At 41.3% G+C, this 26,604-nt stretch overlaps 1 protein-coding gene across 2 annotated transcripts in view; it reads left to right on the top strand.

Annotated features, from left to right (window-relative positions):
• The window catches only part of baiap3 (BAI1 associated protein 3), a 35,938-nt gene that overhangs the window by 2,796 nt on the left and 6,538 nt on the right, over nt 1–26,604 (top strand). The window contains exons 2-25 of one of the 2 annotated variants that reach the window (XM_029436786.1): nt 5,183–5,325; nt 11,821–11,908; nt 12,770–12,853; nt 12,990–13,097; nt 13,425–13,484; nt 18,547–18,613; nt 19,401–19,614; nt 19,769–19,813; nt 20,497–20,574; nt 21,398–21,503; nt 21,592–21,699; nt 21,777–21,869; nt 22,357–22,460; nt 22,547–22,664; nt 22,822–22,946; nt 23,896–23,986; nt 24,202–24,258; nt 24,349–24,446; nt 24,553–24,604; nt 24,689–24,840; nt 24,970–25,093; nt 25,552–25,692; nt 25,856–25,951; nt 26,195–26,410. In XM_029436786.1, coding sequence (XP_029292646.1) covers nt 5,192–5,325; nt 11,821–11,908; nt 12,770–12,853; nt 12,990–13,097; nt 13,425–13,484; nt 18,547–18,613; nt 19,401–19,614; nt 19,769–19,813; nt 20,497–20,574; nt 21,398–21,503; nt 21,592–21,699; nt 21,777–21,869; nt 22,357–22,460; nt 22,547–22,664; nt 22,822–22,946; nt 23,896–23,986; nt 24,202–24,258; nt 24,349–24,446; nt 24,553–24,604; nt 24,689–24,840; nt 24,970–25,093; nt 25,552–25,692; nt 25,856–25,951; nt 26,195–26,410 — 2,559 coding nt within the window. In that variant the 5' untranslated portion in view covers nt 5,183–5,191. Of the gene's footprint in view, nt 1–5,182; nt 5,326–9,723; nt 9,968–11,820; nt 11,909–12,769; nt 12,854–12,989; nt 13,098–13,424; nt 13,485–18,546; nt 18,614–19,400; nt 19,615–19,768; nt 19,814–20,496; nt 20,575–21,397; nt 21,504–21,591; nt 21,700–21,776; nt 21,870–22,356; nt 22,461–22,546; nt 22,665–22,821; nt 22,947–23,895; nt 23,987–24,201; nt 24,259–24,348; nt 24,447–24,552; nt 24,605–24,688; nt 24,841–24,969; nt 25,094–25,551; nt 25,693–25,855; nt 25,952–26,194; nt 26,411–26,604 lie in introns of those variants that run through there. The other variant, XM_029436788.1, reaches the window with a different exon arrangement.

Below are 26,604 nucleotides of genomic sequence, written 5' to 3'. Positions count from 1 at the left end.
TATTTGACAAAGAACTGTCAGCTTGCGTCCCTCAGGGCCAGCCTCATGATACCGTTGATGGCCAATGATGAGGCTCTTGCTTCTGTCATGAAGGTTCTGATAGTGATGCTTTTTAACATCGGCCGCACTTCAGCATAATCTACTTACAGTTATGATTTGAATGTGTCCCCCTCAGGCTGATGGGGCTCAATTGAGTTCGAAATGTGCTCGTCTTCCTCCAGACGATTTAATAGTTTCTTTTCATTTTGTCCCCTCCAGGGGGAAGGTAATTAATTAAATGCGTGCTCTTAATTACATTTATTGTAAAACAACGACATGTAGAAATCACAATCTCTCTCGCTGTCTCACTCCCCCCCCCCCCCCCCCCCCCTTATTGGAAACACTCAATAACACTCCAAAGGATGAAGCTTCTACACTCGAACAGACACTTGCTGAAGTGCTCGTCAACAAGAGACTAATGACCGGGGAAGGTGCGTTACTGGAAACCGCACCAAGTCTAATCTCGCGGCTTCCCTCTGAAGCTGCTAATGAGCGTGTGGTGCAGGCCGCGTCGTGATCCTTGTTACTGCATCGACCTGCTGGAGTATCTCTCGCTGGGTTTCGTCTGACGCTTACGTTGGAAGCATCACAAAGGAATGTGACGTATTATCCATGAACACGGCCTCATCAGTGTGGTGTTGTGTAATGCTCTTCGTGTGCGAACACATCTTGGGCTGCAGGATATTGGAAAATATCCTCAATATGAGGCGTTTTCACAGGAGCTGTTTCAGGTCAACATCATCCTTTCTGCAGCACAAATGTTCTTTTTGCTATAAAATCTTCGTTTTTCTGTGTTTTTCTCCTCTTTTGCTTTTCGGTTGTTTGATAAATGACTCGAGTGCTTGTGATTGGTGGTCGGTTGGCTGTGCGTGCACGTCGCTCACGAGCATCACACTCTGAGTGTCCAACAACTCTTAATGACTTTCTGTATCAAAGCTGCGAAAAGAAGTTGCAGCGGGACACCATGGAGTTAATTTGCCTGCGTTTACATTGTCGATGCTGAAAAGATGTATTGTGCAGCCCTGATTATAACACCAAAGGACTTTGTAGAATTCCATTCACCTGTATTTACCAGCTCCCTCTCCTCTGCTGTTACCATAGAGACACTCCATCCCTATCAGCCGGGCGCCTTTGGCTGCCGGCCTCATTGGCTCTCCCAGGAGAGAGTCGCTGGTGAGCAAGTGTTTCCCTGGCACGACTGAGACACCGATGTGACGAGAGAGGCATTTACTTGGCTTTGACACCGTTTCCTCGGCAGCTCCCGTCTTTGTCACGACGGTGCTGACGGCTGAGACGGAGTGAAACCCAGTCGGGAGAGATCCACTCCTGTAATTGAAATGAGAGTTCACCTGGGAGACGGCTGCTCTGCCTGTTAGCTGTCAGCTGTTAGCAGCCTGCATGCCGTGGATATGATGGGATGTTTGTTTGGAAACATTTCTCCTGTTAAACACATCCAGACAACAAGCCTCAGGTATCTCAGGCCTTGTTAAGATGTCAGGAGGAGAGCGCTGAGAAAGAGAAGTGATCCAGTAAGTAGATCATGACACTGTAAACACTTCTAAAGCTACAGCGCTGCAGGTGTGACACGTTTCTCAGCTGTAATTCTGCATGAAATCTGTTTTATTGATCAGAAATCAAACTGAGAATCATCGTCATTCATCGCTTTCCCTTTTGAATATATATTTTTTCTTCATTACTAAAATCCAATAATTAGAAAAGTGTTGACGTGGAAAGCAGAGCGAGTCTTCTCAATATGGATTAATATGCAGATTATTCTTCGTCATTATTCAAGCAATCGTTCAAAAATGTTCATTCCTGCTTCTCATAGTTCAAGGGGATTTCTTTAAATGTCCAAAACAAACAGATATTTAGCTTCTTATGATATTAAACAGAGAAAAGCAGGAAATCTACACGTTAGAGGATAAAAATGCATTAAAAACAATACTTTAAACGATGAATTGATTATCACAATAGTTGGAGATTATCTAATTGTTGCACCTTCACATTTGATGACATGACGACGCGTTGTTGTATAAGGAACTTTGTAATGTGTTTGTATATTATGCACAAGAGATCAAGCTGCTGTCTTTCATGACTATTGATAAATCTGAGTATCTACATTTTGCCGCCATACTTTCATATTTCTGACATGTTTCTCGTGCAGCTGCAATGATTGACAGCAGAACACGTCAACAACTCTGAGACTCAAACTCCGGCTGAACGCCGAGCGTTCTCGTGACGATCACAACGCACCAAAGAATAAATGTATCACGCAGGAGGCAGCTTCTCGCAGCCGCTCCATGCTGCTGTGTTGACACGCAGTTGAATGTTTAGACACCCACCACCTTTTGATTGAAAACAGTGTGTTTACACTTTATCCCTGTCTGCCAGTTTGGGGGGGGGGGGGGGGGGGGGGGGGGAATCATAAATCCTTAAAAACTAGAGGAAACTCCAACAGAGTCTCACTTGGAAGTGACACGTTGATGATTATCTGAGTGAGACACTTGAGTGTAAGAGAGTAACGTGTGGATAGCAGGTGTCGCCCTCCTGGATCGATAGCAGACTTTCCTTTTGGCTCAGCCAATGGTGCAACTTGTAGCTCATGTCTGGCTCACTCCGCGCCGGAAAGACTGCAGATAAATATGTTTAATTTTCTAGATGCATTTGGTGTCGGTCAAAAACACAAGCTTGTAGCATCAGCTAATCGTCCTGTAGCATCAGAACGTGCTGCCAGCAAACAGACGTACGGACGTCAGCTGTCAGACTGACAACTTCTCCATCAATCAAAGCTTCTCCCTCGTGTCCTCGTCATCCCTCTGTTGAGTCTCTTCTTTCTTCGCTGTCCATCGGCACGCTGACTGTTGCAAACTCCCCGAGCACGTCCAGGTGGAGGCCGATCTTCGACTCTCTTCCTCAGTTGCTAGGCAGATGCGCGACCTCGCAATCAGATAATTGTCATGCTTGTAATGAATAGTGAAATGAAACTTAGCCTGCACTGTAAACACATTTGCCGCCACAGTGCCTTCATATGTTGTGTTGGACGTGAAAAGCAGCCAGCGAATGCATTCTGTTCCTGGGAGGGTTTAGTGACCCACTACAATATTGAACCGCAGGTATTTATAGACGTCCAACCTTCTCTCTAGATTTAGAGGATTAACTCCTAATAAAGAGTAGATCTACTGCAGACTCTTGGTGAAGTTCAGCATCTGACTTTTGTCGACAAAAGGTCATAAAGGGGCGTTACGCCTGGAGATGAAGGCTCTTCACTTAATGCAGTATATTCACATTCAACCTGACAGTTTATATTGTAGCTCCCTGTGCACACAGACTTCATAGTAAAGAGGATCAACTGAGCGGATATAAAAGCAGTCGATGTTGCTGAAGTTACTTTCACTTTGTCACTTTGGGGGGGGGGGGGGGGGAAACGCAGACGTGCACAGTTTCAACAAACATCCCTAAACAGAAGCGTTTATTCTTTAGCTCTTGGACCGCGGGGGAGAAGTGACGCTGCACAACGAGATCATGTAATTCAGTTATACTTTAAACCATGAAGCCAAAATGAGAGTTCACTTTATGGCTTTGAGAAAGAGCCACTCAGCGAATTGCTTAGCAACACAGTGCCCATCTCTGTGCGGTCGACATTTTTCTAAATCCATATTCCGCAGGAAACCTTTCTCTACGAGTGTTTGGAAAACATTCCTGCGCCTGCGAAACCTTAGCGTAATAAAGAAGCGCATGTTGAAGGAAGTCATGATTTTATATGATATGTGTTTAATGAATAAAACAGCTGTAGTCCACTTGGTTAATTAAGAATCGATTAATTTGTTAATAAAGGCATTTAATAATCAGAGTTTCAGGCACATGTGATGATGATAGTGAGGTTTTAGGCGGTTTCTTGCAAACTGCAATGGTTGGTTAGAGGGCCTGCAATATGATTGATGGAATATACACTTATATGGATTATTGAGTTGCATAACAAGATTTTAAATACACTGTTTTTAATCATATTGTTTGTTTTTACTTGGTGCAAACAATAAATATTTAACTAGTTAAGAGGATTAAAGTGTAAATGATACAATAAACAGTTAATACACATTTAATTATTGAATGTTTTGTAAGTTATTACTTCATTTATCCTGCAAACCTTAATATTCTCTGGTTTGACGGAGCTGCAACATGTTCTCGCTCTCCTGTTTAGATTCTCTTATATTTTCTCTTTAAGACATTCAGGGGACTCGTTTCTGTTTTACTTTGCTCTATTTTTACCCATTTAATTTTACAACCATCTTCCCGGCACCGCTGCCACGGAGCTCCTCTGGCTCGCAGCTCTGCGAGGCTTCTTAATTTGCATATTTTGTATAAAGTGCGATCCTAAAAATAAAGAATAATTGACTCTGAACTGACCGTACCTAAAGGGGGGAGATACATTTCACACCCCACGCCATCAGTCAGACTCGGGACAGAAATAGAACGCACCTTCTGCTCAGGAAGAGTATAATTATGTTAAAAGAGCAAAGGGGTTGATTATGCAGCTGATTAGAGCAAAAGAATCCCCTGAGCCGACTGTGGAAGCGAGCGGTTTGATAAATATGATCCCGCAGCTGGAGGGGAATGTATTCTGTCTCTGTTCTCTAGAATGCAGGTTGTGGATTACTAACGGAGCCAGGTTGCATCAGAGTGACACCTCATGCCCCAAATGCCAGGAAGCTCCGAGAAATGAACATTTTAACAATATAATATAAAAAACAGATGTAGAGATACTCCCATCAATGTAAGAAATACTGCAGCACAATGTTTGTTTAGTGATTATCAGTCAGCTGGTCAGTCGGACTATAATCTGTTTATTAAAGTGACGAATGTACGTTGTTTGTTTTGTAATTCATTGAATGAGTACATTTAGATTTTACAGCATGGTCTTTATTTTGAAGAATTCCTTGCAAATGATACTGCTACTGTGTGATGGAGGGTGTGAGGTATGAGCTGAATACACACACACACACACACACACACACACACACACAGTACACGGTAATGAAGAACAAGGAACCATTCATGAATTTAAGAAAATAGCAACTAACCGTGTGTGTGTGTGTGTGTGTGTGTGTGTGTGTGTGTGTGTGTGTGTGTGTGTGTGTTCTGGCAGTGAGAGATCATGACGACGCTGCTGGACCTGAAGAGCAGTGTGCTGAGGCAGGTGCAGAGGAGCCAGTCTCTGAGGAGCCGAAGGGAGCCGTCGCCCACCGCCAGCATCCCCCTCACACACTGTCCTGACCCGTTACCCCGCAGGTGAGTCCCCGGTGTGCACACGTTCACACTGCTGCAGGTACCAAGTGGCAGAAGCATTTCCTGAACGTATATTAAAAGTAAAGGTGCACAGGTGGACAGAAGGTTTTTTAATTAGGCCCCTCAAGTCCCAATTTAACAAGTACAACTGTCCAAATGTCTAAATGTTCAAATTCAATGCAATTCTGTGCAAACATCTCCTTCACACAACTGTATTCATTCAAGTTTCTCACCAAAAACTACATTTTTCAACATTACATTTGAACACATCATGATAATGTTCAAAACACATCAGAGGAACCTCCCGAAATCCAGCCTTCTGTTTCCTGCTCATGTCCAGCGTAGCTCAGAGAGACGGCAGCTTCTCTAAGACAAAGCTCGTAAGAAATCATTCATGTCTGGTATTTTGTTTTCTGAAGCCGCAGGTCATTATTTCGTGTCAACAGAATGCTTTAATGTGTTTGACATTTATTCCAGAGTTGTGACTTGCTGTGAGCAGGCCATGCACAAGCTGCCTCTCCCCCAAGGACACATCTCGCACACTATCACAAGCACAGTTGCGCTCTGAGGCGACCCAAAGGCTTTCTTGTGTAGCAGTTTCCACCACATGGCGTCTCCTTCAACTTGTTACTGCACCACAGTCCAGCACACCGATGTCTTTAGTAGAATGATGAAGACATCTCGTCTTAAAGTCCTTCACATACTAAGCTAATATGAAAAGTCCTCATAACATCATAACTACTTGTATAGTGGGAAGAAATAAAAAATGCACTTCCCCGTGTACGGCCCTAACTTGGTTGTTTCCGACGTGAATAGCTACTTTTCATCTTCCACACATGCCGGCCAGATGGTAAAATAGATCTCAGTTGGGAATATGAGGACGTACCCGTCTTAGATGAACTGCATTAAACATCATACATACTGCTATATTTGTATTTTATCAGGATACATGTACACCGTTCTGATTTACTCCACATCCTGATCTTTTTCTTTGTCCTTTATAAAAATAAAACGCTGCTCACTGTTTGATGTTGACCCATTGATGTATGTAAACACTTGTGCACATGTATGTATTTATGTTGCATGTGCTATATGTGTGTATGTAGATGTGTAATCTGTATATGTTTGTCTTCTGTTTTCCTCTTTATGCTTCTTTACGTCCTGCTTCTTGTCACGTCTTGATCTCGACAGCGCTGAGATCTTGCAGCAGAATAAACAGGACCATAGTAGATTCTTTTCACCTCGTCTTAAGTTTTCTCCTTTTGTTGTTGTTGTTCCTCTCCTGCTTCATGGCAACACATAACGTGACACAAGGTAAATGAATTCATTTGAATCTTTCTTCTATGTTGTTTTCACATCTGAAGCCAAAAGTAATCATGAACCTGAGGTTTCTATAGCAACGTTGACACAGGCTGCCGCCGCCACGTGAACTTACATTTGTACTGACGACCAGGTCTATTTTTAACGTGGAAGATAACCGTGGACGATGAACATTTTGGATTTGAAAGACGAATAAATTAGTGAATATTTATTGCATATTGTTGACGCTTTTTAGCATTTCAAAGCCAGGTCTGCTCCAGTAGAACCCTGTTTGTGTTCTTCACTGAAGAGTGATTGTAAGTGTCAGTATCTCACCTTTCTCCTCCGCTCCCTGCTGCTCCATCCTTCCCTGTGACACTCAGCTGTGCACATGCCCCCAGCGCTCATCATTAGAAGCAGCCTGGTGATCTTTGTAATGCATTGAGACCGCTGCCGGCCTGCTCTCACTCTCACTTTAATTGAGAATTTGCAAATGGGTTTGTGCCGCTCCGTCCACAGTTGTTGACCCGGTGGTGCGGAGACGCGCACGATGGAGGTGAACTTTGAAATTCAGTTGAGCAAATGATGTTTTTGCCTGCGTGTGAGCTGGATGTTAATTCTTTGAACCCGACGTTACACAGCTTAAAACCCACAGGGATTTATATTTAAATTTCTATTGTTTATTATTTATTGCTTATTTTATTGTTATTTTCCTTCTGTGTAAACAGCGGCAGACTTCATATTTCACACTTGACTTTGCAAACTGAATTGTGATCTAACTGCAGTGTCATTAATTGCCTTGACCCCTCAGTGACACTCTGCTGAGGCGCTCGGTTTTTAATCAATGCTGAACAACACAATCAATTTAAAATGACATTAAACGGAACCCAGTAATGTGCATTTAATTAAAGGACGCAGTGATGGACATACCATCAAATTAAAGGATAAGCCTGTTATTCTATAGTTTTCGAATATATTAATTTCCTGCAGGATTACGGTTGCAGTTTTAAACATGCGGTTTGTTTTTCTAAATGCTCAGTAGTATCATTAAGCTGCTGGGTACTGTAGTTTCTTTTAGCAAAAGTTAGTCAAACAGAATTAAACAATGTATTTGTCCGGGACTATTTTCAGCCGCCAATTAATACGTATTTGGTGCTTTTGTGCAGAAGTCTTCTTTTAGCTTGGACCCCTTCAAATAAGGTTTGTGCTGTACCTGCGACCTCGTCACAGGTTTCACATGTCTCTGATTTTTAAGGAGTTCCACCTAAGTGTGATTTTTCCCTCTGAACATCTCAGATTGTGTCATTTGAAGATAAAACTCTAATATTTGACACAAATAACACAAAGATTGCTTTGCTTTGCATTTCATTAAATCAAATCAAATTTATTTATATAGCCCAATATCACATTCTGCTTTACAGACTGTACAGGATACGACACCCTCTGTCCTTAGACCCTCTGTCCTTAGACCCTCTGTCCTTAGACCCTCGCATCGCACAAGGAAACACTTCCTAAAAGAAACCCCATAATTAAAGGGGGAAAAATGGAAGAAACCTCAGGGAGAGCAACTGAGGAGGGATCCCTCTCCCAGGACGGACAGACGAGCAATAGATGTCGTGTGTACAGGATAAACAACATAGTACAAATACAACATTTGACAGAAATGATGTTGTGTTGAAAAAGAGAAAGTTTGGATGAATCCAGGAAAATGTCAAGAAGGCTTCCCGGTGTCCAGCAGGACCAGGGCAGCAGGCGCAGCCACGATTCATGATCCTGACGTAAACTTTATCAGTGGCAACCTGCCACATGAGAGACAGACACTCTGGGGATGATGCCCCGGATGATGAGTTAGTAACATACATTTACATAAATGCATACAGATAGAGAGGGAGAAGAAGAGAGAGGGAGGGGAGGAGAGAGGAAGAGAAGGAAGATAGCCTATAGCAGCATAACCAGGGGCTAATCGAAGGCAGGCCTGAGCCAGCCCTAACTATAAGCTTTATCAAAAAGGAATCGTCTCATGACCCCTCAGAGTTATCTAGTCACCCATTGGTGGGGTCCTGACCCCCAGGTTGGGGATTGACTTTAAGTCAACTATAGTGCCAGTGTTCATTGTATTGAATGTGGCTCATTGAGGTGTTAATAGCTTTTGGACAACAATGGGAGGCTTCAACGACACAGCACAGGCAGTACTCGTTGCCAACTTTAGTTTCATTGTTGGTTTTGGTCTTTTAATGGGATTTGGACCCCTAAAAATGCACTTATGTAACTACTATACATCTAATCCCAGAGGAAGGAATACCTGCCCTAGTAAAGATACATCCAGGAGTGAATGATACCATACTGTATTATATTGTCTGATGAATAACATATGAGGAACATGAAGTTTAAGCATTCTTGTAGTCCGTAATCATGTCAGAGTTTACGTTAGAGTTGCCAGTGAGGAAGTAGAAACTGAAGCACCTGAGAGGACCCGAGCTGATTTCACAGCAGGCTTCTGTTCTGTCTGCAGGCAGTTATTACTGTTTGTTTCACACGTTATTGAATATCGAGATTCTGCAATCACATCTGCACATTAGAGTCTTTTCACCTGAGATGTTTCGCTGCTTAATCAAATGTGTAATTGGAATAAACAGTCTTGTGTGTAGTGTTGAGGGGCAGATCCTCTGGCTGATATTATGCACTGACAACCGTGATGAATCAGATTTTAGAAGTGCTTATTTTATGAGAATGCATCGAGACGTTACTTTGTCTTTCATGCTGCAGACGACAGTGATGTCTGCTCTATTAATGGCTATGTATGCACTGCCATATTATATTGAAGTGAAGGGCTGCTGTCACCTTCACACTCACAATTAGTCTCGTTTAAAGACGTATTCTCGCAGATTAAAGAGGTTTATATATTTTCCTCCCGATGTTCTCTTACATCAGACATAATTGAATGAATTCTGAAAATAAATGACAATAAAATGACAGTAAAAAAAAAAAAAGGGAGCTGTTTCCTAGCAACATCAAATCAGTTTGTTATTCCGGTGTGTGTGTGTGTGTGTGTGTGTGTGTGTGTGTGTGTGTGAGAGAGAGAGAGAGAGAGAGAGAGAGAAAGGTTGCAAGATATCAGCATCTTTTTTTTAAAAGATGTATCAAATCAGGATTGACTGGATTTGCATCATTTGGCCGTTATTTCAGCTCAAGAACACGTCGTCCCAAAGCTCGTAAACAAAAGATCCCAGTCTGTCTGGACAAATCCTCAATCTGACTGACAGAAGAGCGGACAGATTTCGGGATAAGAGGATGCCCTGGACGATCGAAGATGGATGTGGGGAGAATTGAGTGTCTCATAAGAAAAGTACAACAATCAAATGAAGCTTACGTGTACTATATGTGCAAATGAAAACGGCGAGCTCCAAAAAGCAAAGCCTCCCCGTCTCTCGTCAGCGGAACAGGCTTTGTGTGTGGAGTCTTTCACAGATTGAAGACACAGCTTGTGGCTTCAAGCTTTCAGAGACTGACTGAGGGTTTTCAGATCAGAATAACAACTGAGGTTTTTGATCAGCATTTGGAAAAACAAACACACCAGTGAGGCTGAAAGATAAAGGTCTGTCTTTGTTTTAAATGCTCACAAAATGAAAGGTGACACTTTCATCTTTTGTGGAAATACAGGGACTGCAGAGAAGAGCTGAAACAGTTACAGATGTTTTGATCCACAGAACATTGCATATACTATTAAGAATCGCTTAAAGGACTATTTTCCTTGTTTACGTTGCCGTGTCTGCCGTGTTCGTAGCTCACGATTTGGCACCTGGTCGCTACGTTTTTTTAAAGATGTTGACGCACAGAAACGTCCTGAACACAGCATCAGCAGCGACAGATACTGCCACACACGTCTTAAGTCATTCAGTTAAGTTAAAATACCCAAAAGTCAAAAATAAAATATGAATATTTGCTGATTTTCTCAGTTTTGTAATGAAATGAATCTAAATTTCTTGGGTTTTGGTCTGTTGGTCGCAAAAAGCATTTTGCATTCTGATATTTTATGGACCAAATTGATAATGAATTAAAATAAGATAAGATAATCGGTAGTTCTCAGCCTCCCACAGAGCACGACTTCATTAACTAAACTGTGAAGTCATTTGTATTCATTGGAAGATTAAACTGTGTTTTATAGTTCGTCTGGCTCCACATCCATCTTTCAAGTTTTACTGGGTGAAACCTGAACAACTGTCTCAGCGTGGCTGCCATTAGCTCTCATCAATACCTCAGGGGTTTTCCATCCGCTCCCCCAGCATGGCGGGAGTCAGTGTGTGCTGGGATGGGCTGCCATACGCCTGCTGTGGTGTGATGATGCTAATAAGGGAGCATGACAGGGCCTCTGTGGACGGCACCTCGATACGATGTGACGGGGTTGGCTTAGAGACGAGGAAGGATGCTGGGAGGTGTGGGAGCTGTGGGGGTGGATGGTGATCCCGACAGTTCTGAGCTGCAGCTCGGAGTCTCCCTGCAGGCCGGTGTGAGATTTAGGAGGGGTGAGAGTTGGGGGTGAGAGTTGGGGGTGAAGGTGGTGGTAGGGGGGGGGGGGGGGGGGGGAGGGGGAGGAGATTCCCAAGGTGTTCCGCCAGCTACTCCCTCCCAGAATATGCCTGCACATCACCATGACAACTAGGGCCGGCGTGTGTCCGGGGATTCACTCACAACTGGAGGAAACTGAAAACATCATTTGCATTTTGCACACGGCCCTTCTCATCAAAGCAGATTAACATTGTTCACGTAGAGAGCAGACATGTTGGGTTGCTGAGAGCTTTGGTCCAGACCTAGCGCACGAGATGAGAAGGTGCACGAGACGAGAAGGTGCACGAGACGAGAAGGTGCACGAGACGAGAAGGTGCACGAGACGAGAAGGTGCACGAGATGAGAAGGTGTTTGACAGCCTCTAAGCAGCTCAACTGCAGGAGATGGAGTCCAGCAGTAGACATAAGAAGGAAACGGATCATCTTTATTGACAGACGCTTCTCCAAAGTGTGTGTAAACAGGATGCAGTGTTATCCCACCAACGCCGCTGAATTAATTGTATTACGATCCAGAAATATTCTCTTAGACTGATTATTTATGCGTACTATAACACCTCATTTGTTGCTCATAAATTAACATCTTTTTCCCAAGTTATCGTCTCTATTTTTAGAGTCTGCCTCCTCTTCTTGGCAGGATTTCCGAGGAGAGCGCGGAGTTCTTTGAGCGTGTGAACGCCATCCTTCAGAAGCAAGAGAACATGCTGCGGGCTGCCCAGGCTGAGGTAACCCCCACCCAACTTCCACCTTTCCATCTGTTACACCCTTGAAACAAGTTAGTGTAGCTCGTGGAGGCCTCGTGACGTGTGTAGACAGAAGGGCCGGGTTGAGTTGGGTGTTCAGAAGTCTAGGAGATCAGCTGTGACAAGCTGCTGTCCAAGGCTGTGTTCAGCTCCTCCTGCTGCCGATGGTAATCAGTCTGTATTGATGTCTTCATTTCCAAAGACGAGAGTAAGAGAAAGATGCAAAACCCGAAGACTCATCTTCAAAACATACGGACCTCCCACACTTCATGTCAGAATCAGCAATACTTAATATAAACTTCTGAGAACTTTCAATTTGTTATCCTGATCGTGGATGTTGATGAGATCAGATGCAATACTTTTTACTCCAATATATTGTTATTTAACACTATTTACATAACGTTTATAAAATGCAATGCATCGCAAAGGTTTTCCTTTTTGGCATTTGACCCCTCACAAGCAATAAAGTTGGGACCGTTTGTCTAATTCAGATGTCTGTAAGTTGTTAACAGTCAAACGTCCAAAGATATTCAGTTTAATATGATATAAAACAGAGTAAAGCAGGAAATCTCCAAATTTGAGAGGCTGAAAAACATGAATAATTACTTCAACGTTACTACTTCTTCCGTTAATCGTTGCAGCTCTATTGCCTGCCCCATTAATCATCTCATGACCACCCAGAGTCATCTTGTGACCCTTTAAAGACGGCCAGCCCTAGATTAGGAACCCCTGCACTAAACTACCACACTCCCAAGAGATGATTGACAGTCAATAATACCTGTGACCTCAGCTTCTCCTCTCACCAGGTGTTGCTTTGGCTGACTGTTCTCTAACCCCTGACAGGGCGAGAAAGGGGCCTGCACCGAGCCGCCGCCCCAGGAGCTTGTGGACCAAGCCTTTATCCCCGACAGAATCAGAAGGACAGAGGTGCGTCATTTTAAAAGTCCCAACAACAGAACCCTCCCTGCTTCGTATGTGCAGCAGAGCATGAAGGCGACATGAGCTTTTATTTTTATTTTTTTTTGAAGGGTGGTTAATAAGTGGAATGTGTGTTTTCATGCAGCTGGACCTGCTTTATGAGGAAGCTGTGTACACGGTGGTCAACCGGGTGGGAGTGCCTTCACCTGAACACGTGATAACTGACGAAGAGCTGTTTTCTTACCTGCTGAAGGTACCTGCCTGCCTCCGAGCTCCAGACTAGAGTGTTATTTGTTGTGAGCAAGCTTATATGAGCAGATGCTCTTGCCTCTAACCTGATTAAATGTCAAAGTCCAGTCACACCGTGTGCTGATATTCAGCTCTGATATTACATCCCTTCAGATGAAATCATGCGAAGGATTGCAGCCTCTTTTATGTCTGGAGCGGCCGTCTTTTATGAAGTTGTGGTCAGATGCTGTTTTATAAAACAGCATCTGATATATATTTATATATAATTCAGTTGTAGTAGATAGTGCATAAGAAAACCAAACTTTCTTTCCCCACTGTCTGACCATCCAAGGTGTTTGATATGGGAGAAGAGGAACATGACATCATTCTCCAAAAAGTTCAAGAATCCAAGGTGAGACACTTTGTACATGAGACACATTCCATTCAAATGTTGCCACACCGGTATCCTCTACAGTAGTAGATAAAAGAGAAAGAGAGACAGAAATATGACATGTACTGTATGGGGATATAGAAATATATGTAATAATAAATTATATGCCCAAACTAAATAGAAAACCAAACTAGAAAATACAACTTTTTCCCGATTTTAATGTGACATATCATTTAGAACAGATACAGAGACGGATCATTTAGAACAGATACAGAGACAGATCATTTAGAACAGATACAGAGACAGATCATTTAGAACAGAGACAGATCATTTAGAACAGAGACAGAGACAGATCATTTAGAACAGAGACAGAGACAGATCATTTAGAACAGATACAGAGACAGATCATTTAGAACAGAGACAGATCATTTAGAACAGAGACAGATCATTTAGAACAGATACAGATCATTTAGAACAAATACAGAGACAGATCATTTAGAACAGAGACAGATCATTTAGAACAGAGACAGATCATTTAGAACAAATACAGATCATTTTGAACAGATACAGAGACAGATCATTTTGAACAGATACAGAGACATATCATTTAGAACAGAGACAGATTATTTAGAACAGATACAGATCATTTAGAACAAATACAGAGACAGATCATTTAGAACAGAGACAGATCATTTAGAACAGAGACAGATCATTTAGAACAGAGACAGATCATTTAGAACAGAGACAGATCATTTAGAACAGATACAGATCATTTTGAACAGATACAGAGACAGATCATTTTGAACAGATACAGAGACATATCATTTAGAACAGATACAGAGACAGATTATTTAGAACAGAGACAGATTATTTAGAACAGATACAGATCATTTTGAACAGATACAGAGACAGATCATTTTGAACAGATACAGAGACAGATCATTTAGAACAGATACAGAGACATATCATTTAGAACAGAGACAGATTATTTAGAACAGATACAGATCATTTAGAACAAATACAGAGACAGATCATTTAGAACAGAGACAGAGACAGATCATTTAGAACAGATACAGATCATTTAGAACAAATACAGAGACAGATCATTTAGAACAGAGACAGAGACAGATTATTTAGAACAGAGACAGAGACAGATTATTTAGAACAGATACAGAGACATATCATTTAGAACAGAGACAGATCATTTAGAACAGATACAGATCATTTAGAACAGATACAGATTATTTAGAACAGATACAGATCATTTAGAACAGAGACAGAGACAGATTATTTAGAACAGAGACAGAGACAGATTATTTAGAACAGATACAGAGACATATCATTTAGAACAGAGACAGATCATTTAGAACAGATACAGATCATTTAGAACAGATACAGATTATTTAGAACAGATACAGATCATTTAGAACAGAGACAGATACAGATCATTTAGAACAAATACAGAGACAGATCATTTAGAACAGAGACAGAGACAGATTATTTAGAACAGAGACAGAGACAGATTATTTAGAACAGATACAGAGACATATCATTTAGAACAGAGACAGATCATTTAGAACAGATACAGATCATTTAGAACAGATACAGATTATTTAGAACAGATACATATCATTTAGAACAGAGACAGATCATTTAGAACAGAGACAGATTATTTAGAACAGATACAGATCATTTAGAACAGAGACAGAGACAGATCATTTAGAACAGAGACAGAGACAGATCATTTAGAACAGATACAGAGACAGATCATTTAGAACAGAGACAGAGACAGATCATTTAGAACAGAGACAGATCATTTAGAACAGATACAGATCATTTAGAACAAATACAGAGACAGATCATTTAGAACAGAGACAGAGACAGATCATTTAGAACAGATACAGAGACAGATCATTTAGAACAGAGACAGAGACAGATCATTTAGAACAGAGACAGATCATTTAGAACAGATACAGATCATTTAGAACAAATACAGAGACAGATCATTTAGAACAGAGACAGATCATTTAGAACAGAGACAGATCATTTAGAACAAATACAGAGACAGATCATTTAGAACAGATACAGATCATTTTGAACAGATACAGAGACAGATCATTTTGAACAGATACAGAGACATATCATTTAGAACAGATACAGAGACAGATTATTTAGAACAGATACAGAGACATATCATTTAGAACAGAGACAGATTATTTAGAACAGATACAGATCATTTAGAACAAATACAGAGACAGATCATTTAGAACAGAGACAGAGACAGATCATTTAGAACAGATACAGATCATTTAGAACAAATACAGAGACAGATCATTTAGAACAGAGACAGAGACAGATTATTTAGAACAGAGACAGAGACAGATTATTTAGAACAGATACAGAGACATATCATTTAGAACAGAGACAGATCATTTAGAACAGATACAGATCATTTAGAACAGAGACAGATCATTTAGAACAGAGACAGAGACAGATTATTTAGAACAGATACAGATCATTTAGAACAGAGACAGATCATTTAGAACAGAGACAGAGACAGATCATTTAGAACAGATACAGAGACAGATCATTTAGAACAGAGACAGAGACAGATCATTTAGAACAGAGACAGATCATTTAGAACAGATACAGATCATTTAGAACAAATACAGAGACAGATCATTTAGAACAGAGACAGATCATTTAGAACAGAGACAGATCATTTAGAACAAATACAGAGACAGATCATTTAGAACAGATACAGATCATTTTGAACAGATACAGAGACAGATCATTTTGAACAGATACAGAGACATATCATTTAGAACAGATACAGAGACAGATTATTTAGAACAGATACAGAGACATATCATTTAGAACAGAGACAGATTATTTAGAACAGATACAGATCATTTAGAACAAATACAGAGACAGATCATTTAGAACAGAGACAGAGACAGATCATTTAGAACAGATACAGAGACATATCATTTAGAACAGAGACAGATCATTTAGAACAGAGACAGATCATTTAGAACAAATACAGAGACAGATCATTTAGAACAGAGACAGAGACAGATTATTTAGAACAGAGACAGAGACAGATTATTTAGAACAGATACAGAGACATATCATTTAGAACAGAGACAGATTATTTAGAACAGATACAGATCATTTAGAACAGAGACAGATCATTTAGAACAGAGACAGATTATTTAGAACAGATACAGAGACATATCATTTAGAACAGAGACAGAGACAGATTATTTAGAACAGATACAGAGACATATCATTTAGAACAGAGACAGATCATTTAGAACAGATACAGATAATTTAGAACAGAGACAGATCATTTAGAACAGAGACAGAGACAGATTATTTAGAACAGATACAGAGACATATCATTTAGAACAGAGACAGAGACAGATTATTTAGAACAGATACAGAGACATATCATTTAGAACAGAGACAGATCATTTAGAACAGATACAGATCATTTAGAACAAATACAGAGACAGATCATTTAGAACAGAGACAGATACAGATCATTTAGAACAGAGACAGATCATTTAGAACAGATACAGATCATTTTGAACAGAGACAGATCATTTAGAACAGAGACAGATCATTTAGAACAGAGACAGAGACAGATAATTTAGAACAGATACAGATAATTTAGAACAGATACAGAGACATATCATTTAGAACAGAGACAGATCATTTAGAACAGATACAGATAATTTAGAACAGAGACAGATCATTTAGAACAGAGACAGAGACAGATTATTTAGAACAGATACAGAGACATATCATTTAGAACAGAGACAGAGACAGATTATTTAGAACAGATACAGAGACATATCATTTAGAACAGAGACAGATCATTTAGAACAGATACAGATCATTTAGAACAAATACAGAGACAGATCATTTAGAACAGAGACAGATACAGATCATTTAGAACAGAGACAGATCATTTAGAACAGATACAGATCATTTTGAACAGAGACAGATCATTTAGAACAGAGACAGATCATTTAGAACAGAGACAGATCATTAGAACAGATACAGATCATTAGAACAGGACATATCATTTAGAACAGAGACAGAGACCGATTATTTAGAACAGATACAGAGACATATCATTTAGAACAGAGACAGATTATTTAGAACAGTGATAACATAATATTATTATTACATGGTTGGCTATATACAACATATTATGTAAAGTTGATGTTGCAAGTTTAAGTTCTTCCGATGTCACATTTCCTACTTTGTATCCAGTAGATTTCACACAAATGTAAAACCAAGTGGAGGCATCATGACTATCAATGTTTCAGAGAGATAGATCAACAAATATTGAAGGTGCATACCAGTATTTGTGCAAATCTTATCTTGACTTTATGTCTGTTTCTACTGAAGATTTTTGAATGCATGCTGCACCATTTTAGATGTGTTTGCATTGTCCTGAGGTCCCGGGCAGCCTTAGGTTTCATTGAAAATGGAGATGTGAAGAGTCTCCTAATAGAAATTCATAGTGTGTAATACAGAGGTAACAAATTGGTGCATGGAACAACAACAAAGTACTTCACAATTTCTACCATACAACTACACAACAGTATGTGACTTGTGGTTATTGTTCTGAAACGTGCAAAACGTCTGCTAAAAAAGTGCAGATTTAGTGGCCTCACTAAATCCTCAGATGTGCAGCCACAGGTGGTGTTTAAGTGCATTTCCTGGTATTTTCTCATGCTCATAGTTTGCACAGTGCAGTAGTAATACAGTGAAAGCATGGCCACAGAGAGAAACAGTTGGAGAGCATCGATGCCCTTTGGAGAGTTGACAGATGTAAGACCTGAAAGCTCCATTTTGTACGAGTCTGTTACTTGACTTCCAAGGACTTTTTTTAATACCTCTGTTATGAACTACGAGCCCGTATGAAAAGCTGCTGGCTTTTAGTTAAATGGGGATACAGCGGTGTCAAGTTAAAGAAATTACATTGTAATGTAGTCAATTCACAACCTTGATTCGTCGCATTTACAGTTTCTTACTGAACAGACCGTGAATTTCTTTTTTTTCACAGCGAGCCAGTTTTTCGCTGAGAGTGTCTGTCATGAAAGCAAAGAGTCTGATGGCCAAGGATGCAAATGGTGAGACATCTCAAGCATTACATAACCTTATACTCTCTCTGTTATTACCTGTATCTGCACAGGTTGTAAAAGCGGTGCTGAAAAAATGCATGGAGGTAGAATTCTGTCTGGATTTCTGTAGCGTTAACACGATGAATGTTGTGTGTTCATGAAAACTATCTCCCCTCAGAAACTGAATATATTACAGTAAATACACATATAATAAATCCTGCATTGACAAATGTTGAGCCCCGTATTGTAATTTAGTTTTATTGATGCATACCTTCTTCTTTTATCTCTCCATGTTTGTATACATGTAATTATTTGACAGCAGCATAATGTGAATGTGCTGGTAATTCAATAGTATTCCCTTAATGTGAGATGTTAATAAGGTTGGTGTGGACACGCTATTTACATGAAATTAAATTGTATTTATTATATATATAATTATATATACAATTATTTATATATATATATATATATATATATATACAATTATTTATTTATATATATATATATATATATATTTATTTATATTTATTTATATATATTTATATATATTATGTAAAGTAAAATATTTAATACTTCAAAATTGTACTTAAGTACGGTACTTGAGTAAATGTACCACTGTATGTGTCCTACGTGATTAGATTTGTGAAAGATTAATAAAATCTCTTAAGGATTGGACTTCCTGTTCAGACAAAAATGGCTGCAGGTTGCTGCTGTAACGGCACCGTCCGCCTGCTACAAACCGTTTTAATGTGTGTGTGAGATAACCTTTTCTATGTGTCACACCACCACCTGCCAGGGTACAGCGACCCATACTGCATGCTGGGAATCCTGCTGGGCCAGAGCCCGCGGGACACGGAGGAGAAGAAGGAGAGAAAGTTCAGCTTCAGGAAGAGAAAGGAGAAGCTGGAGAAACGCTCCAGCACCAAGGAGGTGTTACCTGCCCAGTGCATCCAGGTGACCGAGGTCAAAGCGGAGACTCTCAACCCGGTGTGGGACGAGCACTTTCTGTTGTGAGTGCAGCAGTTTACCCTTTAGCAGCAGTGTTGCGTGTGACATGTGAGGATTCACAGTTCCACACCAACACCAAGAGTCATCTCTTTAATATCAGAGTTCACTGACGGAGACGATAATTCCTGTTTTGCTGATTGTTGTTTTCTTCCACAGTGAAATAGACGACGTGCACAATGACCTCTTACATCTCGACATATGGTGAGAGGCAGCAACGTGTCAGACCCGCCTCCACTAAACCTCTTAAATAAAAGCAGCTTCATTGAATTTTCAACCCAAAATCTATTTAGCATGAAGCAACAAGCTGTAATTAACCACACACTTTATAAATGTCTTCGTTTTCCCCTTTTCACATTATAAAAACACTTCATTTTATGAGTGGACACCACTCCTTCTTCTTCTACAGCTCACTTGTTATGATGGTTTTCTTCACTAAAGTAGAGGAATATTAATTAAAAACCTTAGGTCATGGGGGGGGTAATGATGCACCTTCACAAATAAGTTGTTGTTTTTCTCAAACGTTGGGCTTCACTTTAGGAAGAGTCATAAGATTTCAAGCTAAACATCAGCGGCGGGTCATTTTTGACCCTAAGACCACACAAGGGTTAAACTTATTTTTATTAAATGCATGTTTTTACGTTTCAATCACAGTTTTTCAATCACCTAGCAAACAAAAAAAGGTATTTTTAGTCACTTATACTTGACAAATGAACCTTTTCGGATGTGTTACAAACTGTCATGTTGCGTAACAGAAACGTTTCTCGCCTCTGGTCGAAGGCATACATTGTGCATCTCCTTCACTCTGTTCTGTCCATCGATAATGTCACAGTTCTTGCAGGAGATGAGAGGCTGTAATAACCTCTGAATTCTCCTCTTTTCTTCAGGGATCATGACGATGACGTGTCTGTTGCTGAGGCCTGCAAAAAGCTCAATGAAGTCAGTGGACTCCGAGGAATGGGCAGGTAGAAGAAACTCTGAACGACCAGTAATGTGAAGAAGTGCAACGATGTCTTAGATGCATCGTTTGTAAGAGATGCTGCACATTCCTTCTGCAGAGTTGTTCAGTTTTGATGAAGTGCACAGTTTGAATGAATGTGTTGGCATTGTGGCAGTGAATAGATGACTCACTCCACCTGTCAATCAAAGGGTCCGTTCATTTGAATGAAGACAGAACGTGGCAGTATATGAGCTTTAGTATTTGTTAGTAAAGTTTAAGCTATTGTATTTCCATAACATGTCTTTTTTCAGACTAGTGGAAAGAAAACATCCAAAATACACATTTATTTTATTAACTTTGTCTATTTGTGTTTGCACAAAATCTCAGATAACATAATCAACTGAGAAGTTTCATGTTGATATCTGTTTGTTAACGTAAGTAGCCAGCTGGGGAAGTTTCATGTTGATATCTGTTTGTTAATGTAAGTAGCCAGCTGGGGAAGTTTCATGTTGATATCTACGAGTAAAGACATAGAAAGCCCAATAAAGCTGTGCACACAGAGAATACAGAGAGTTCAGAGGGGCTATAGGGAGACTGAAAACTAGCAGACATGTGTAATGAAAACCTGGGAATGTCAATTATAACCAAGAGACAACAGATCATAATCCTGCGCTGGAGTTATAGTTCATTTGAGCTGAAATAGATGTAATAAAGCCGACTTTCATTATGAAATGAAACTCATTCATCCGATGCTGTTAAAGCTGTTAGATTAAAGCTCCCGTCGTACATTTATGAACCTGTGACAAACAAGATTCCTTCTTCTTCTTCTTGCGCTTTCTTCTTCTCAGGTATTTTAAGCAGATAGCAAAGTCAGTGCGTTCCAACGGATCTGCGTCGTCTGGCTCCGAGGAGAACGCCGACGACTTCCTCGGATGCATCAACATCCCGTTGAACGTGAGTGTGCGAACTCTCGCTAGCCAGAGGCGTCGAGCTGCCGCGACAAATCAATCGCAAACCACGAGTGATTTCTCCTTCCTTGCAGGAGATCCCGATCGCCGGCCACGACACCTGGTTTAAGCTGGAGCCTCGATCGAGCACGTCTAAAGTTCAGGGAGAATGTCATCTGATGCTGAAGCTGTTCACCAGCCAGGTGTGTGTCTCCACTCTCTCCTCTTCCTGCACCTGAAGGTCACCAAGAATTCCAACTGTTAACTCTTTTCCTTCCAGAGAGACACAGCTTCTTCTAAGAAAGACTCCAACGTCTCCATTCACAAGAAACTGCTGAGTCAGATTGTGGAGTATGAGCACGCTCATGTTAAGGTGAGTTTCATGCATATTTATTCATTCATGCATCAAAACTTCCAGCCACTACTTTAAGTATTCAAACTTTTCATACCTTCAGAAGTATCCAAAGCTTTCCGGGTGTTATTAAATGTGCCTTATTTAAACGAATAAAGGAAACTTTCTGAATGAAAACACTATTTCTTTCATGCATTATCTTCTTATTCACACCGTTCAAAGCCAGCAATAAAGTTCATCGGTTCTTAAAAATGAATTCAAATATTCCACATCTTTTATACACTATTTGTATTTAACGTTTCAATGACATTCATACTAATTAAACACACTTTCTTCGTACACATGTTGTAACATGTGTTGTGCAGCGTCAGCTTTTCTGCATCCAGCATTCCCACCGCAATCCCCGCCTTCTCTACTTTATAATAATGTTAATATTTAGCTTTATTCATTAACTATATGGCCTTTTGTAACGTATCTTTTACTCTCTATCTCCCACATGTAATTGTAGAGAGAGCCGTACAACTGGAACGGGCAGGTTTGTCCTCCAGCCTGGACTGTGCTGACTCACCACGCTGTGCAAACTGATCTCTCACCTCTCCAACAGGCTATTATGTGAGTAATAATGGAGGAATAAAAATTGATCAAATTAAGTATGAAAGCATCAGGTAAGAAAGAGCATGTTTGGTTTTGTAACACAGCCGCTGGCAGTGCTACAGCAGCCACCATCGGACCCAGAGGGTGTGCTACTCCCTGCTGCTGCGCCTCCTGAGGACCATCGATGCAGAGTGGGACCCCGTCGCTGTGAGGGGAGACCTGGTAGGCATCAGTCAGTAGGAGAACAAAACCTTTCATCATCTGGAAACGGTCACTTCATTAGCTTTTCACTGACATGCATCAAGGTTTTTGGTTCAACCAAAAATGTCTCACAGCCAGTGTTCTTGAAGCTGTAACTGAGGGCCCTTCCTGTGTCCAGGAGAGGCAGCTGTCAGACAGCTTCAGGCTGTACACAGAGCACTGCCTGTGCCTGATGAAGAACATGCGTCAGGTTTTCCCCTGCACCAGCACTGCTGCCATTACACGCTACGAGCTCATGCTGAGGTAAAGTCACACTGCCATCGCATCACATGAAACACTCGCCTGTGCTGCAACACCAGGCAAACGCTCAACCTCTCACCCCAACACACACACACAGAGACTCACACCGTCACTCACACTCTGTGGAGGAAGCAGCGTTGGGCTCATTGCTCATTACTCATTTCAAGATGTTTAAACATTTCTTCCTGAACACACATTTTGTTGCATAAAATCTGGAAAATAGCAGTTTTTTGTGGCAACATGTTGTCATAAGCAACATGTGTTTACTTTAATGTGCTCAGCAAATGAAGATTATATATGTCAATATATAAATTGTGCTTGTGGAACTCAAAGCTTGAGGAAATCACCAAATCATAAGCATTCATGCTTTTGGAGAACATGAATAACCAAAGTGAGTTTCATGGAAATCCAGGCTTTGATTTTTAGACACATTGTCACCAATTTAAAAGCTCACGCGTCCATAAAATCATGAAAAACAATGCACGGAAAACCAGGGAGATATTTAGCCTCGGCTTTCGGTCACCATCGCACGAAAGGAGGAAGTGAAATGCACCAAATTAGGGATTCTGTTCCACGTACATTAATATCTGTAATATCAGCTAATTATTCTGAGTTCATGTCGCCATGTCAGACTCATTTGGAGGAGAGAGCAAGAAGTCCAGCTCTGCTCAGTGAGGGAGATCTTTTTTATACCTCTCAGAAACACACACACACACACACACACACACACACACACACACACACACACTGAGTGACTCACCTAACAGTTAAAGCTACCTCCCTCCTCTCCTGCAGAGACATTTTAGGATCCAAATGTGGAACAAATGTAGTTAGATTGAAGCTTTTGTGCTTATTTCATATGTTTTATTCTAAGAACAATATGATGTGAAGGCAGCTTAAACTGAAAGAAGTCTTTTATCGTGTTTGACTTTGTCCTTTCTGTAAATGCCAGGGGGATTGGCTACATGCAGAACATGCAGGCGTTTAAGACTGTGTGTCCTCTTCGTAATGATCTGCAATTGGACATCACTACTGCTGCCAAGGTAACGATGGAAGTGCAATAAAGAAACATTCAATCTACAGCGTGTTCACTTAAAGCGACCCGGCGGAGCGTTTGACCACTCGAGAGGATTAATGGCTCGATTAGCACGTCCGTGTATATTGTGTGAAGGACACGCATGTATTTGTTATGACGCAACCACAGGTCACCTTTAATGAAGTCAGTTAACCTCTTTCATTTGTGTAATTGTTTCAACAGAAAGGGACTGCAGAGTGGTACGAGAGCTTAATTGCACGGTATAAACCAGAGGACGGGGTACGTGCGTGCTGATTAATGTAATTCTATTCCATCTTATGGTTTCATTAATAACCAGGATGTTGATCGTTTTGGTCTCGGCTCTGTTAGACTCTGGAGGAGCAGCTGAAGAAGCTGGTTCAGGTGGTTGATGCTGCGTGTGCAGACGTGCAGAGAGGCCAGAACATCTACAACAAAGTCTTCGGCAGGTGAATATCAACGCTGTGCAGCTCCTCCAGGAAGAGATCACGTGGAGATCTATTTGAATTCGGCGTTGTTGTACTGAAGCCATCTTCATTTGTTTTCTTCTTACAGCGCAGTGAAAGTAGATTTCTTCAGCATATCCTACAGGCAGTTGGAGAAACAGGTATCGTCTTTTAAAGCCCGTGTTGCTGCTGCTGCTGGGATTGACGCAGATACTTGAACACAGTCAAATGATTCCACCCTTCAGGTCGCCGATGATGTAAATGTGGCGATGGAGCGGGTTTGTGGTACTCTGGAGCAGGAGAGCTCCAGACTGTCTCAGACGATGGGAGAGACCATCTTTGAGCTCTTCATGTCCTTGAAAATCCTCAAAGGCTTTCGAGAGTTTCTTCCCCTGAAGTAGGTTACAGTTCAACATTATATATATAGCGCTCCTCGCTGGCTGTTTGATTGACATGTCAGCGAGGAGATGAGACTTCAACCTTTTCTTCTGCTTTGACTTCATGAAGACTTGTTCTTCTCTAACAGGGACGCTAAGATGTTGGCCTTGACAGGCTTTCATAACTGGTTCAAGTCGTCGATTCATAAGTGGCTGCAGATCGTTCATGATCGATCCTGCGACAGAATCCGTAAAGCCGTGGAAACAGACAAGGTGATTGTATTTGATTATTTATAAATATATCTAGTATACTGCTTATATGAGATGTCCTAATTCATTCATACCTTACCAGGTAGAATGTTAAAGGGTCTTTACAGATAAATGTTAGTGTGTTATAAAACATGTTTTAACTCTTAACATAATCTTCTGAAATGCTAAATAGGAAGTTGAAGTTTTGCTGAAGAAAAGCAAATAAAGTATTTAAACCAAACTGATTTGTTTTACAGCTTTCAGCGGTGATCCAGAATGTTTTCTTCTGACTACATTCATGTCAGATAACGAAGCACAATCTTCCGTCATTTGTTTAAAATCTCTGGACAATTTGCAATAAATCTGTCGTTGCAATCGTGCAGGCGCAGATTCCTCGTGGGCCAGTCCTCATAAACACGTTCCCGCTTTTATTCCCACACTATGAACGTTACATGTTGAGCTTTTCCGTTGTGTGTGAGCAGCTCGAGCCCGTGCAGCAGGTCAAACACAGCTCCTCGGCCGTGGAGGTGACAACGTGCTTCAGCCAGGTACGCGAGATCTGGCTCCAGCTGGCCTGGCCAGACTCTGCGGGGGCCTTCATCTTCGTCACTCGTTTGACAGATGTGAGTGCTGCTTCCAGTGTTGCCACACACACACACACACACACACACACACGTAGAAAAACAAGACTCTGAGCAGTCTGGCGTACAGGATTAATAATCCTGTCAGAATATAAACGGAAAATGGGAATTTCACTGCAGCAGAACTGGTATTTTATCTTTCCAGAATTTCTGCAGCGAGGCCGTTTGCTACTCAGAGATGATGACACGCAAGATCGAGAGGAACCAGGTGGGCCGAGACTACAAGAGCTTCACCGTGCAGGTAACTGCTGTAGGACAGAGCCGGGGCAGGTGACGTGGAAAGTAAATGTCAGGAGCTGGCAACACAAAGGTCTCCGAAAGAGATCCGATGTTTACACACAGACACAGTTGCCTCTTGCCGTCGTCAATGATTTACACTCACCCCGTCCTTTCACATCTCTGTAGCCCTGCTTCTTTTCCTACTTTGTTTCTCCACCTCCACCCTCTGTTTCTCCTCTTCTGCTCCTCACTCGCTTCCTGCTAGCTCTGCATCGCCCTGAACAACACAGAGCACGTTCGTGTTTTCCTGGGTCACCTGCCCCGTGACCTGGACTGGCCGGGTGTGGAGCGGGCCATGGAGGAGTCCTGTGGGGTGGAGGGGAAGGAGCAGGTTTACAAGGCTCTTAATGGGCAACTGTTCAACATGGACCTGGACCTGCAGAGAGAAGCCAAACGTCTCATCACACTGCTCACTGACAAGGTACCCAACACCTGCAGATCAATGCTACGTGATAGTATGAGACAGAGCACACATACAGTATACAGCAGGGAAAACCTGCCTACCTCCACTGGACAGGGAGGTTTCTAGTAATTCCAGTAACATTAGTCCTCTCTTATGATCCGTTGCTGTTGTTATGCAGTGCATAGGACATACTTGGGTGTTTTGCACGGGGA

This window comes from Cottoperca gobio, chromosome 8 (assembly GCF_900634415.1).
Source record: "Cottoperca gobio chromosome 8, fCotGob3.1, whole genome shotgun sequence".
In the NCBI taxonomy this organism is placed as follows: Eukaryota; Metazoa; Chordata; class Actinopteri; order Perciformes; family Bovichtidae; genus Cottoperca; species Cottoperca gobio.
This window is presented reverse-complemented; position numbering and strand designations above follow the sequence as displayed.